Genomic DNA, 16,337 nt, shown 5'->3' with positions numbered 1-16,337 from the left:
CTATCTATCTATCTATCTATCTATCATCTATCTATCATCTATCTTCTATTTTCTAATTTATCTGTTATATCTATTTTGTCCCATTGATCTATCTATGACTGTACTTTGGATCACAAGTGTTTACCTATAGCCTACTTAATAAAATCTCAGTCCCTAGCATGCTTCTACTAGGAGGAGTTAGAATCTTTAAGAGAGGCCTAGTGGGAGATCTTCATGTCACTGGGTCATGTCCTTGAATTAGAGGGTGAGACTCCAGCCTTCCTCTCTGTGCTTCCTGGCCATGAAGTGAGCACTTCAAACATGCTGTGCCACTTTGCCACAGACCCAAAGTAATGTACTCAATCATGAACTGATGCCTCTAAAACTGTGAGCCTTTACTTTCCATAAATTGATTTATCTCAGTTATTTGTTCCGGGAATGGAAAACTGACTAGCATTACATACACAGAAAGGGTGTGTGTGTGTGTGTGTGTGTGTGTGTGTGTGTGTGTGTGTATAGGTGTGTAAAACAAACTTCTGCAAAGAAAGAAGAGCTTGGTTCTTTTTTTTTTCTGGAAACCCTAATTAATAAGACTATTCCATGCCTTTGAGCAGAAGCCCTGACTCGTGTGATTTTCATGCTGTGGCCCTTTCCACCCCACATTTCCTCTGTAGAAAATTGCGTTCTACTTTGATATGCATGATATCAAGAAAGGTTGCCATGACATGATTCATTTCTAATCCAATGGCACTGTACTTATTTTACTTATCAACAATTCTAGGACTTAAATAAATATATTGTGCTCACTAAAATAAGAGGATAATTTGTTAAACGTATTTACAAGTTCTTGTTTTTACTGATTCCATGCATTTCAATTTGAGATTTTGTCAATAACATTTAAAAATGACCAACATTTCAACCACACATAAGTATAATTTCATATTAAATTGATACATTTCTATAAATATATTTACATCCTCACAACTATATTAATTCCTGGTGCCTAATGATAAGTCTTGGGTTACCAAGCAGAAGCTCTTTCTTCCTATCAAAACTGCATAAAATGGAGCCCAGAAATGTACATGGAGGATTTCTTAAAATAGAGCCTTTTTTTCTAATTCCAACACTCATTCAAGTTGTGTTTTGAAATGAAACATTCTCAAGAGTGCAGAGAGCAGTATCTTCTCATCTATGTTCCTCTTCTCCTAACCACTACTTAGAGCTTTGTTCTGTGGAAGATGAAATGTTATGTGGAACACTTCATAAATGTGAGATCCGTTTACTTCACAATTCTAAGATTCTTACATTTCTTATTTAATAATTCAAAGATTTATAACACATACCCTGTAAGGATGTTGTTATATATAAAACTCATTAAAAATGGAACTTTGAAAGCAGATTGTGCAGACACAAAAGTAATTTGTAGCCATGTGTCTCCTCAGGAAAACAAAGAAATAAAAATATTTCCTAGTAGTCATGAGGAAATAAAATCTTTGGGAAACTATAACATATAATCATATTAATTGCACAAGTCAAAGCTTGAAGGTCAATATACTACAAATGCTATAATAATTAATGTGGAAATCTAATGAGTCAGGTTTTGCAAAACTTTTCAACAGCATCTAACAAAATTTACTTACTTGTTTTGGGAAGTGCAAGAGCAAATAGGATTTAGGCAGTTTGGCAATAAAATGCATGGATAAGTGATGAGCTACATTTAAAAATAAATGAGACTACATTGGAACCTATTTGAATAGAAAAATATGAATGAATAATGATTCACATTTGAGCTCTCTTCTAATATTTTACTTTAAAATGTAATAAATCATTCAGTAATAAACTTATGCTGTGTAATGTGGAAATATTTAAATTAATCTGAGAAAAAATAGTTATACTCATTTTAGTGAGAAGAAACCAGCATCTCAGGTCTAAGCCCAGTGTGAACGTGAGGACAAATAAGAAAGTGTTCTGATTGACATAGGATTTGATCCCCAGAGAGAACAACTGTGCTAAACCCGCAGAAAGGGCCCTTAGGTTTCCACTTTAGTGAACTTGTATCTTGCTTTATGTTATTTTTATCTTCCTCTACTCACAGCCTCTCATAGAAGCACATAACAAGTTAAAAATGGTCTGCTTGTATTGTGTCAGCATATAAGAAACTGAGTAGACACATAGTGATGATGGTTTTCAATGATACTTGGTTCCAGGTATTCTATTTACAATATATATTTCCTTTGGGACTTCAGTGGGTGAAAGGAAATAGCTATGAGTGTATGAGCCTTAGCACTGTCATGTTACCCTAGGCATTCTGCTGGATGAGGTACTGAAATTTTATCATCGCTTCAAAGCTTTATTCCCAGTCAACTGAGACATCATTACAATCAACAATTGCTAAGCCTAGGCAATGATTAACTATTACCAAACCACTGCTTAGGCGTAGGAATTTCTTTTATCTCTGAAATACTCTTTGTAGCCTAACGTTAGTTCTCCCATGAGAAGACTGATCCACTGCAGGGGTAGAAGACATATCTTCTTTTCCCACAGCTGGAGTATTTGAGAAACTCTCCAGTAAGATATACTATCTCTATTTCTAGCCCCAGTAAAATAATCTTTGGTAGCATTTAATAAGGTACCATCAGCTACTCTCAAACTTAAATGTCTATTGTTGTTTTTCATTAATGCATAACCTGATCTCCACATGCACTGATGGTTTACAAATAGGATTCTTCTGATCCAGGATACAACCCATCCAATGATGAGAGATGCTCAAAACAATAATTTTGTTAGCGCTGAGCTAAATGAGCAGATCCTGTCTAATCATGAGTCAATACTTGTGAGATCTTTACTCTGTGATTACTAGCATCCTGAAATGCTTGTGTAAGTAACTCACTTAATTTCACATACTAGGTAGATATTTCTTTCAGTCGCATTTTAAAGATATGGAAACTGAAACACTTAAAAGTTAGTGAATGAAATCTTAAAGCAGTTTTAATTTGCATTTCCCTAATTGCTATGGATGTTGAACACTTTTAAAGGTGTTTCTTGATCATTTTTATTTCTTCTTTTGATAACTCTGTTCAGATCCATAGGCCTTTTTTTTTTTAATTGGGTCATATGTTTTCTTGATTCTTTGTAAATTGAGTTCTTTGTATATCTAGGAAATTAATTCTCTGTCAGATAGATAGTTAGCAAAGCTTCTTTCCCACACTTCTTCATTAGATTGGTTGTTTTGTTTGCTTTACAGAAGCTGAGAATCAAACCTGGGTCCTCTGCAAGAGTCAGTGCTCTTAACCTCAGAGTCATCTCTCCAGCCCCCAAATGGTCATTTTCACAATACTAATTTTACCACTCCAGAAGTATAGAAAGTCTTTCCATCTCCTTGTGCCGTCGTCAATCTAGTCAAAGATTTAAAGTTTTTATTCTAGAGGTATTTAACATCTTCAGTTGGGTTTATTCCTCGATACTTTTTTTTTTTTTTGGTCTTTTTGAGACAGGGTCTCCCTGTAGCCCCAGCTGTCCTGGAACTCTCTATGTAGGCCAGGCTGGCCTTGAACTCACAGAGATCCACCTGCCTCTACCTCCAGAGTGCTGGGATTAAAGGCATGCGCCACCATGCCCAGCTCCTCGATACTTTTTTGAGGCTATTTTGAAAAGGACTGTTTCTATGATCTCTTTCTCTGGTTGCTTATTGTTGGCATATATAGAAAAGATATTGATTTTTTAAAATATTTTTTGTATCAGGGTACTTTGATGAATGTTTTGATAATTTCTAGTTTTCTAGTGGGATTTTGGGGTTTTCTTATATATACCATATTATTAGCAAATAGTGATAATTTGACCTTTTCTTTTCCAATAAGTGCCCCTTTAATTTCCTTCACTTGTCTTTATTGCTCTAGCCAGAATTTCTTCAATCACTATATTGAAAAGGAGTGAAGATAGTGGACAGCCTTGTTTCATTCCTGATTTTAATGGGGATGCTTCCAATTTTTCTCCATTTAGAATGATGTTAACTCTAGGTTTGTAATATATAGCCTTGATTATGTTGAGGTATGTTCCCTCCCATCCAATTCCCATTAGAACTTTCATCATGAAAATATGTTGGATTTTGTAAAAGGCCTTTTCTGCATCTATTGAAAAGATCATGCAATTTTATCTCTTTACATCTGTTTATATGATTTATTACATTTATTGAAGCATTTCTGGAATAAGACCAACTTGATGGTGATGGATGATATTTTTGATATGTCTCTGTATGTGATTTGCAAGTATTTTATGCATCTATGTTCATTAAAGATATTGGCCTGTAATTTATTTTTTTGGTCTTTACCTGGTCTTGGAATTAGAGTAATACTGGCTTCAGAGAAGGAGCCTGGGATTTCTCTGTGTCTTAGTGAGAATTCTCTAAAGAAACAGAACCAATAAAATTTATATATATTAGATTAGCTTACAGGATCCAGTCAGAGTAGTCCAACATTGAATGCACCAAACTGGAGAGGCTGAGAATCTGGAAGTTGCTCAGTCCACGAGGCTGGATGTCTCAGCAGTCCCAATCTGGCATTGAAGACCAAGAGGATTCTAGGAGACCTGCTAGTCTTCAGTCTTCATTGGAGTCTGAAGAAACTGGTCACAGCAGGAAGACGAACCCATCATTGAGAGACAAGGGAAGCAAGAAAAAAGCAAGAGCTCCCTTCTATGGGCTTTTATATGGGCTGCCATCAGAAGTAACACCCACATTTAGAGTGTGTCTTCCAGCTTCAGATGATCCAATCAAGAAGGTCTCTCTTATCTCAGTTAATCCCAGATCCAATCAAGTTGACACCCAGGATTAGCCATCACACTATTTCTGTCTTTTTTTAGTATTTAAAGAGTATTGTTTGCCGTTTTTCTTTGAAGGACTGGTAAAATTCTGCTGTGACTCCATCTGGACCTGGGCTTTTTTTAGTCGCTAGGCTCTGTATTACTACATCAACGTCCTTATTTGTTATGGGTCTGCATAAGTTGTTGATGGAAATCAGTGTAGAATACTCTTTAAAACATAAAATAAATCTACTATATGATCCAGCTATAACACTCCTTGGCATATACTCACAGGACTCAATATACTACTACACGTTTACTTGCTCAGCCATTTTGTTGCTATTCTTTTCACAATACCCAGAAATGAAACAACCTAAAAGTCCCTCAACTGATGAATGGATAATGAAAATGTGGTACATTTGCACTATGGAGTTTTACTCCATGATCATGAAATTTGTAGATATTATATTGATGCAACTAGAAACTGTTATAAATAACAAAGACTTAGAAAAACAAGCCACATATTTTCTCTCTCATTTGTGGATCTTAGTTCCCAGTCTTTAGATGTGAGTATATTTGCTGATACGACTGCAGGAGTCAGAAAATAGAAAGTAACCAGGGAGGAAAGGGAAAGAAAGGACCTCCAGTGGGGTGTATTTTTTCTACTTCGTCTTCTGGAACGTATCCTGAGTCTTAGTTGTAGAAGTCGCATTGTAGTTGTGTCACTTAGGGATGGACACCTTACAGTCACTTACTCTCTTCATTTGACCAGTTGTATAACTTTGTAATAGTCTCCATCTGTTGCATAAAGAAGCTTCTTTGATGAATGGTGAGAGGTACACTTTCTGTAAATATAAGCATGCATATTTAGAACAGAATAATAAAATACATTGCTGTAGGTATATGGCATATTTTTTTCTCTAGAATCTATGGCCTCTCCAGCCATGTGTACTTGCCTATGTTTATAGTCCCACACGTGATTTTCCTCCCATTGAGAAGAACTGAAATTCAATTTGGCAGCTGCTGATTGCTCCCAAGATAAAAGTGCCACTACTGCACCAATGGAGATAGTTTGCTGAGCTGGTCATTGTTGTGGTTCATAGAATTTATAAATGTGTAGGCTCATTGATCTTTTTTCACCCTTGACAGCTTGCATTGTATCTTCTGAGTATGAGAGCTAGTCTTCAGGAGGAGGCTTCTCACACATGTCCAGCTCAGTTACTACAAATCTTGTGTCTGCAGCATATTGTGTTCTTCACCTGTAGGGTCTTGCCTTCTAGTTTCGGCAGGCAATCAAGATCTCTGTCAATTACCTATATTATTCTGGGAGTCTCTTGGAGTACCCTGACCAGCAATTAAAAGGGAGGTTTCCTATGTCTGGCACTGTGATATTTGTAGTGTAGCCCTCAAACATGTACTCAAATGTGTATTTTTCAGTAGGCCTATTAAATACTTCATTTCCCTTTGGTTGTTTACAACACTTAAGTATTATCTCATTTTCCTCCTTGTGCTTATGAATATTGCCCCCTCTCTCCAATCAAAGTATCTTCCAAATACATAGGTACACTATAACAAACTAGAGGAAGCTTGACATTAAGTGGTAAGGACAGGTTCACGAAGGTGAAGCAAAAGAGAAGGAGAACACATGCCAGAAGACATTATACACAAATGGCGACAGCCTGAAGGCCACCCAACTCATACCACTTCATTGAAGAACACAGGCATTCCCATTATGTTCATGCCTCCATGTCTACAGATTAAAAAGTTCCATCCAACTTTAAAGGTTCTTTGAACTACTTACGGTTGCATCTGACCTGGAGTTGTCTCCTCTGTCTCCCAATCTGTATGGAGATGTGCTCTTGTCTGTCTTTTGTAGCACTGTAACCCAGTCTAGACTAACACATATACAAAACAAACACTTAACAAAATTTGTTTTATGTTGTCCCATATAATTTTCCTTCGCTATATTTCTATAGAATTTTCAAACATATAACAAACACACAGAGATCTTGCTTCACTCAGAGCATGACCCTTGTCCCCATTCTAAATTATTCAAAAGCATTCCCAGACATCATCTCATCTTGGCAGAGAAGTTACTCTAAATAAATGAATAGAAACCCATGTGACATCTTCTTTTATTAAATACTTGTGAATGCCCTCTGTTAAGTAAGGTATGTGTCTTATTTGAAGTAATGTGAGATGTTATGCTTCTCTTAAAATATGATTTGTAGGGCTGGAGAGATGACTCAGCAGTTAATAAATAGCACTGGCTGCTCTTGCAGAGGACCCAGATTCAGTTCCCAGCATCTACATGGGGACTAACAACCATCAGTTAACTCCAGTTCCAGGGAATCTAATGCCTTCTTTTGACCTCTGTGAGCATTGTATACGTGTGGTACACTTGACATACATGCAGGGAAAACATTCATACACATAAAAATAAATAAATAAATCAAAAAATTAAAGAATCTGGTTTGCCTTGTACATAACATGAACATGCTTTCTGCCCATTTTTACGTTTTAAATCCTCCACTTGTTGGAGGATTGAAACTTGAAACTATTCAGTAGTATGTCTCTACATGGAAACTAGCTTTCTATTTTCTTTCAGTATTTTCAAACATATGCAAACATTGCCTTTTTGGTTTCATTGACTCTCAGAACAACACAATATAGGTCATATTCTCCCTCGACTTCCACGGTGAAGTGGTGAGCATGAAAAGTAAATGTACAGCTTTGAGCCCCAGAGCTGGACAGTCACTTTCATTGTGCAAACAATCAAGCCTGAAAAGATCCAATGAGAGAATTTCTCTGAAGAAATCTTGTTGGACTGCTATGGCATTCCCCCATTTACTCACACTAAGTGAAAGAGACGTTGAGGGCTTCTTACAGGTGGCAGGATTGGGTGGTAATTAACTCATGCAGTAGAAGCTTTGTTAGTGGCAGAGAAACAAACACAACTTAGGGTGTATTCCCATCAAAACTAGTAGATGGAGAGGCAAAGGATCTACGACTTGTGTGGCAGATCATGTGGGAGAAAAAGAATCCGACAAAACATCTTAGCAGGAATTTGTAAGAGATGTGTCAAGAGATGGAGAAGTATGGGAGAAACATACTGCCCAGTCATATTAAAGTCAAAGGGAGCAACTCTTAATTCCAGCCAAGTCAGAAGGTACCAATGGGAAATCATAAAATCATCAGTGGAGTGAAGGGTTCATTTTGCTTACCTCCTCACTCTCACTGTTCCTCATCTTTCTGTGATCAAATCTCCCAGGTCTAAAACTAAAACAGAGAAATGTGGGGTATGGGGCTGTCAAAAACCCTTGTTGGGGGATTAGGAAAGTTCAAAGTTGACAGAAAGTATGGAAATTGTTCACACCCACACAGACACATTCTAGACTCAAGCAGAGCCTAACAGGGAGAGGGGATAAACAAAGACATTGAATGAATCCAGATATTCAGATATTTAGTTGGGCTGTATAACTTCATTGCAGAATTTGTACTGCTTATAAGACTAACCAATAACCAAATATCCTTCACGCACCAAGAATGATTTAAAAGATCCTAAAACTGATCATGATTCCTTCTAGTGGCAAAGTAAGGAGTCTTCTGATGATTTCAGTGCCACAGATGGATTTATTTTCACCTTGCTGAGTCCAGCTCTCTGAGTGTAATGAGAGACACTTAACAAGAGGCAAGTGATTATCATCGAGCTAGTAAGCTTCTAACACACTTATTTACTATACACTCAAACCACGAGATAACCACTTCAGAGATGATAGTTCAAATAAAAAATAGTCTTCCCAGAAAAAACTCTAGAGTAAGACAGAGAGAGACTGGCTGCTGTGAGAGATAGTCCACAGCCGAGAGTGCCACACATATATTTTATGTGTGTTGGAAACTCCATATATCACTTGCACACCCAGTTGGACTCAGAATGTTGAATCTGTATATGATGAGCCCCCTCATCACACAAACTACCAGCTGTGGTGGCACATACCAGTAGGATATGCTGAAGAGGTGGAAATGGGGAATCAGGAGTTTGAGGCCAGCCTGACCTATACCTTAGGAAGGCATTGTGGCATACATCTTTAATCTGAGCACTCAGAAGCCAGAAGGAAATCCATCTCAAGTAAGTTGCAGACCAGCCAGGTCTACACTGAGACCTTGCATAACAAATAAAACAAAACCTATCTAAAACTATGTTTGCTTTGTATTTGTTACACAAAAGCAGATGTGTTTCAGCTCTTCCCTTACAGAAGATTGCAAAGTCAAACTTTTGATATTGGACAGATCTTTGCATTTTTTCATCTTTCACAAAACTAGAGCTAAATTAATTTTCTTAGAAATTATTTCTAATAAGATATTTTAAGTCCAAGATGTTTGAGATTAGAAGATGTCTCTGTACTCAGATTACACAATGTTAAAGGAAGTACATTGTGTTTGAGATACATAATCCTACAGAATCCTAATGGAAGAAAAAACAGCACCCAGAACCAAACACAGGTAGAAAATTTTGTGAACCATTTATTTTTCTTCTGCTCTTTCAGGCAGTTGAGTTCATTTTGGAGCCTCGTATACCACCAAGCTGCTCCTCACGGTCCATATCTGTAGAGCTCAGTACCACTTATACATGTTAAATTTCTTCATAGTCCTGTTATCTTCAGAAAGTCACTCACAGATACTCAATGATGCTAATCATTTTCACTTCCTTATAATACAGAGGTTTTATTCTAAAGGAAATTAGAGTACAATAGAAGAAAGAAGGCATGTGGTGTATAAATGCGAAAGGCTTTATAGGTGTCACAGTAGACTAAGGGCTTAAAAGAAACTACACATTAAGGAGTTCATTCTACAGGGACATGAATTGAAAGTAGGAGGTTGGCAAAGCTCTGTATGCAGCTGCCTAGAGAAAATAACTTATTTGAAAATCATTCTCTTAATAATAGACAAATTACATTTCGTGGTAGATTTCTGAAATGGAGAAGTTTCCAAATCACATTTTTGAGCATCCTCTAATTCTTAACCAAATATGATGGGGCACAGGTGTGAAAAAATGATTATTTAAGTACAGTTCAGTAATATTTAGGACCCAACTGGACATGTATAACAGGCAATGGGAAGCAACAGAGAGCAGATGGGTATGTAAGCCACAAGGGTTTTCATAAGGAACAGAAACGCAACTCATTAGTAATTAATGCACCCAGATCAACCCTGAGATCCAATTGCTTTAAAGGGAACTTCCTAACTTTTAAAAACTGAGCCACCTGTTTTATAAAAAAGGAAAAAATATAGTTGAATGCTGTAGGATCAGAAAGAACAAAAGAAATATTGGAAGCAAATTGGATTTCCAGTTATGTAATGAGAAAAAGTAGGAGAAATAAAGCTAAACAAATACAGATGAGGAAAAGCCACTGCCTGAGTGGAATAGAAACTGGTAATAGAGAAGTTCAGAGTTAAGACAGTTCTAATATTTTTGTATGTTTATTGATTTTTTAAAACTCAATCATAATTATTTGAGAAAATAGTCACCTTATTATAGGAATTAGAGAAAAAAGAAAGCTGGATTGCGTAAGAAGCATTCAAGAACTAAATCAGGATGAAATAGAAATAACGGGGCTTATTAATTTTACTAGCACTCTTAACAGCCACTGACTGGCTTAGGGGTTGATGTAGAGGTCAGGATTTCCTAGAGACCAAGGGTGAGTTACTGGATTGTCTGTCTACTAATAACAAGGGGAAAGGAAGTCCTGGTAATTATTGGACTGCCACCTAAGCTTCAGTCTCCAGAAAGGAGAGGACAAATCATTGAGCAATCAACCTACAGTCACAGAGAACTGAGGACAGAGTACCAACTGACATGCTTTCCAGAGAACAATTTTGTTTCAGGATGAAGACAGAACAGGGACCTCAAAAGATACAGACTGCATGGATTCAGCAGCACATTTTCATCTAAAGTCGAAAATTCTTGAACTGTTGACCTCAGTATTACGGTAGCATGCATGACATGAAGGCCGTCTTCAAAATCATTGGAATTAAAATACATTTGGTTTCTGAAATTAAACTCTCCTTATACTATAGTCATTTGAGAAATTTTCATTTACATCCACAAAGAAATCCCACATCTTTTGATTTCACCCAATTTTATAGACTCTGATGTTACTGAGACAGCCTGTATAGTTCTCTCTCTGTAGCAGCACAGCTGTGCACATAAATAATCTTATCAGTCACTTCCTAACAAATGCCTGCAGGCAAAGAAACCTTGCCAAAATAAGCACTCTGGTCTTTTAATGAATGATAAAATCAATCTTGGCAACCAATTTGGCCTATTGATGTGTTTGGCATAGTTTTTCTGGATGAGTGTGAAGAGTATTGTAACCTACCATAAAGAAGAATAGTAGCCTTCACCCCTAATGTGACATACATTTACTTGCTGTCTGTTTTCTCAAAACTGAATGGCATTATTTGTCTTACCTAACTGTAGGTCTCTGAAATGAATACCTTATGTAAGGAATGCTTACAGATTTTCACTGGGGATCGCTGCCACATTTTATTTTCTGAAGACAAACTTGGTTAAAAATTTAATATCATAACAGTTACCGGGACTCAATATTTTAAGAAAATTGTATTAAGCAAATTCAATAGTTGAATACTGAAACATGTCTCTCAATGCTTTAACAAAAAGGACATAAAACTGTTATGAAAATCTGAATTAGAAATCAAAAACCATAAAAAAATACAAATAGCACTTCTTGCAAAGTGAATATTTTATTTTTTACAAAAAAGCATAAGAAAGAAAACAAAATGAACCAAGTAAATACCCCCATAATTCTAGCATCACTGCAATACCAGTTTCCATTACAAATAACTATGTATAATAGAACTTTTAAAATAAATGCCTCTTTCTAATGCTTTGTCATAAAGTTTGGCATTTAAACAATTTTCCTATAACCTTCCAAAATATTCTATGCAGACCCAGTATTAGTATCTATTTTAGGTATTTAGATATACTGGTAAGATACATATTATCCCATTTCTAGCTATTTTGACTTAGCAGATGTTTGAAATTTTGCCGCAACAGCAAATATATTCATATTTTCATTGGTAAATAATGTTCCACAGTAAAAGTAATCAACTAGATTACACAGATGTTTAGATTTTAACATTAAGTTTACACTTATTTTGTTTTACTTATTTTGTTTACTTCAAGCACTGACTGAGCTATAGGTGGAACTATAATCCAAGCTAAAAATTTATGACTATATGGAAACAGTCCTACAAGCTCCTGGGAACCTGCTCATATGATTCTATGGCAATAGTGTCAGCATACACAAGTCCCATGCAAACTCAGGCAGACAGTAACCCAGTATAGAACTGGGAAAATGAACAGCAGACCTCAATCTTATCTGAAGGAATGATGGCAACTGATTGCTGCTAGATGAAGAAGAGCTGATCTTCCTAAAACAAGGGACTGTAGTTAGACTGACTAGACTTAGTGGATGGACTTGCACTGGGGAACGGCTGAGGGCACTGACAACCCAGTGGGCCTTAACAGGGATGACAGAGTATACAGGCTCCAGTGGGGGGAGAGGGGTTATGGGATGGTGCCAGTGGGCATGGGTGTATAAAGATGATTAAGATTGTTTGAGCTATTCTCTATGAAATACACAAAAAATTTAATAAAAAGATCAAAATATAGTGAATATAGTGTATGCAATTTGCAAAAATTCAATAAAAAAGAAAAAATTCAAAGAAGAGATAAAGTACATAATAGTTCTCTCAGTATCAAGTAGAAAGACATACAGACAATCTAATTTATTTTAGTATATTAGAGTTGTCTTGGAAGAATGAAATGATTTAGGGCCTGAAACCCTTAATTTACTACTACAAAATCATCAGGTCTTAAACATGTTCATTGTGGGCATACTCTAAGAATGGCTTTAGGGGCACTCCATAACTGGGGATACGCTGGGGAGTCATGAAATGGGGAAACTGAAACATTCTGAAGGAAGAAGATGTTCACGAACGCGAAGCTGGAAGAGATGATTTCAGGACAGATAAAACACAGTGAAGCTTGTTCATGAGTGATGGACATCTCTGTGCTCTTGGGCTTTGCTAATATGTGGGAGCCCTGAGTAGCGTGGAATAGGGAAGGGTGAACTAGATGCAGAGGAGATTACCAAGAATGATTTTGCTCTCAAAATGTGGATGATTTACATTAAAACCTTACCTAAAGATGGGATTTCTGAATTCATAAGTCATGCATGAGGCCTTAAAGCCATATTATAACCACACCCAGCTCAAAATTGTATTTTATAACTGCTCTCAGCAAGATGTATACCAAAGGGACATTATGAAAAAGAGTTCTGTTCAAATCACCAAATACTTTACTACACTTTAGTTATAGGTCCTATTTGCTGTTGTTGTTCCTCCTCCTGCTGCTGCTGCTGCTGTTGTTACTGATGTTGAGACAGGGTCTCCCTGTAGCCCCAGCTGGCCTAGAGCTCCCTGTCTAGAGAGATACTCACCTGCCTTTGCCTCCCAGGTGCTGGGATTAAAGGCTTGGTCTCCTGCCATTCACAGTTCTTATTTTTGAAACTCTTTTTCTGCGAATGTAAACAATTTCTGAGATATCCCATATATTTACTATAAGGTCATTTAAGATATCAGAATGTGACTTCTAAGTATAATGAGTATGATCACCCAGAAATGTTCCTTAAAAAAAAAAACTTATCACAAACATTTCTATTAAAATTGTACTGCAACATGTGCTTAGCACAGTAATTTAATTTGCTAAATAATGTTGTAAATGAACACATCACTTTAGTGACAATAAACCACTGGATATCATATTGAATAGGTGTTTAAGGATGCAGGACATCCTACCTTTCTTTCTTTCTTTCTTCATACTGCAGAAAATAAAGTGAATTTTCATAGATTCAAAGTCAAAAAGCATTTACCATACAGTGGGGTGTGAATTTTATTTATTTATTTATTTATTTATTTATTTATTTATTTATTTTTGTGTATGTGAATGTTTTAGCTGCATGTAAGTACACCCGTACATGCAATGGTCATGGGGGAACAGAAGAGGGCATTGGATCCCCTAGACCTGGAGTTGCCAACAGTTGTTAGCTGTCATGTGGGTGCTGGGAAAAAAAACTTGGGTCTTCTTCAAGAGCAATTAGTATTCTTAACCACTGAACCATCTTTACAGACCCCCCCAAATATGCTTTTTAATAAATTTAAATCCAAACATGAATTGTGTAAATGAAAAGTATATTTTATTTTATGCTTTTGAAATTCAAAGAGAAAGCCTTATTGTCCCACATCCCATAATAATCACCTGCTATGACAAAGAAGGGACAGGATTTGTGCTTTTCTCGAGTTTAGGGGGCTGCTTGAGAGTACACTTAGCTATAAGAATCAAAGAAAAAGAAGCTGTCCTAGAAACTTTGGACAGGGAGCAAAACATGAACAAAGAAATAAAGGCATTTCACTACTCACTTTGAGAACTACTAACAATATGTAAAAATTACTTCAACTAATATACATTAGCCTACCACTGTTCCATATTTCCTATCCATTCTCTTCCCCCTGTGTCTCTCTGTCTCTTTCTCTTCCCTGACTTCCTTCATTCCCCCTCTCCCTCCCTTCTTTTCTCCCTCTCTGCATCCCTCTGTCCCTTCCTATCTCAGACATACACATAGACTTAATCTTTGTATGGGTATCTACGTTTCATTGACTTTCCAACGTTCTAATATTCATTAAGTTAAAAAAATATTCAGGTGGGTATGGTGGTGCACGGCTTTAATCCCAGCGCATCAGAGGCAGAAGCACGCAGATCACTGTGAGTTCAAGGCCAGCCTGGTGTACATAGTGAGTTAAAGGCCAGCTGAGGAGACCATCTCAAAAAGACCAAATAATAATAATGATAATAATAATAATAAATAAAATATTCAATAACTAAAACCAATTGGAGAGAAAATAAGAATTTTAACAGTGGGGCTGTTGTATAACTCATAGACCTCTAAATAAGTAAAGAACTTTAAAAACAACACATAATGCTTTCCTAGTTTATAATGATAGAAAGGACTGGTTTACTTTAAGAAATTAAAAGGAAAAATAATTAATCTCTACTTTTACTTGTGTTATAGGATAAAAACAGAAAGTATCCATTCTATAGTCAGGAATATAAAGCAAGGATTAAAAGTGATCCTTCAGACCACACATATAATTTACCTTTTCACTACATCCTCCCCATCCCAGCAGGGCTGTCCATCCGCAGCGGCTAATTCATTAATGCAAAGTTGATCAGCTAAGCCACCATAGAAGGACCTGTACAGTCGAAGGCTGTTGATGAATACTCTGAAAGACAAAGAAAGCAATCTAAAAATCCAGAGAAGATATACATAAATAATTTATATTATTACAAATAATGTTTATAATGCTATGTTGTTACTTACTCAACCTATTTTTATATATTTTAATATTTTTCTAACAGTAATTAGTAACATATTTTTAAAATTTTTTGTTGAATATTTTGTGTGTTTCATACATAACAGCGCAAACAATCTTAATAACCTTTATACCCCCATCCCCACTGACACCCTCCCATAGCCCCCCCCACTGGAGCCCATATACTCTGTCATCCCTGTTAAGGCTCACTGGATTGTCAGTGTCCCCAACCATTCCCCAGTACAAGTCTATCCACTGAGTCTAGTCAGCCTATCTAGAGTCCCTTGTTTTAGGAAGATCATCTCTTCTTCATCTAGCAGCAATCAGTTGCCAACATTCCTTCAGATAAGATTGAGTAACACATTTTATGAAACGATGCTATGATAATGTTTAAATTTATTTTTGAATAGAAAGTTTTCATTGCATATGAATCAAATGTTATTTTAAATACAAAAAGTCATGAATGCCATGTAACTATACAAATACACACACACACACACACACACACACACACACGCACGCACACCACTTCATTCAGCCTCTCTAAATCCCTTCTAGCTGTTGGCATCTAAACTCGCAGACACTAATTATTATCTCTCCATGTAGAAAATGTCAGAGGCTTACCATGTGCTAATTAATTACCTACTGATTAGGGGTTTTAATAAGCTTGGATAATTTTCCTATCTGGGTTTTCTCTTAGGTATCAAATAATAAAAAGTAGTAAGTTTTTTTTACTATATATGACCCTCAAACCCTAGATATGTAAAAAATTTTCAGAAGCATTAAAATAAAATTCATTGGAAGGAATATTATATATCAGCTGAGGAATTTTTTGTCCTTTCACACTATTTCCCCTGCCCTTGACTTGAAAGGAAAAATTCAATGATAGTGAAGTGTTTCGAATTTTTCTATTTATGACAAGAACTTTGAGTTGTAAAACCAGGACGTGGAAGGACAAAGAATGTGAGTTCTAGTGTTTCAAAATATCAAGCCCTAAAGAAGTTCATTCTTATTCTTGTTAGACTTACTGGAATAGTACAGGGGCAATGGCATCTCGACAGAAGACAGGACAAGGGAATGACACTTGGATGAAAGAGTGAACTTGA

The 16,337-nt window shown here is 36.4% G+C and overlaps 1 protein-coding gene across 1 annotated transcript in view; it reads right to left on the bottom strand.

The window, feature by feature from the left end:
* Gpc5 (glypican 5) overlaps positions 1-16,337 on the bottom strand; it is a 525,143-nt gene that overhangs the window by 94,025 nt on the left and 414,781 nt on the right. Inside the window, exon 5 of the mRNA XM_017795311.2 lies at positions 15,016-15,141. Within this exon, the coding sequence (XP_017650800.1) occupies positions 15,016-15,141 (126 nt within the window). The remainder of the gene's footprint in view (positions 1-15,015; positions 15,142-16,337) is intronic.

The sequence above is a fragment of the Nannospalax galili genome, unplaced genomic scaffold (genome assembly GCF_000622305.1).
Source record: "Nannospalax galili isolate Female #2095 unplaced genomic scaffold, S.galili_v1.0 scaffold728, whole genome shotgun sequence".
NCBI classification, from domain to species: Eukaryota; Metazoa; Chordata; class Mammalia; order Rodentia; family Spalacidae; genus Nannospalax; species Nannospalax galili.
The sequence above is the reverse complement of the archived record's forward strand: the minus strand, read 5'-3'. Positions and strand labels throughout refer to the sequence as shown.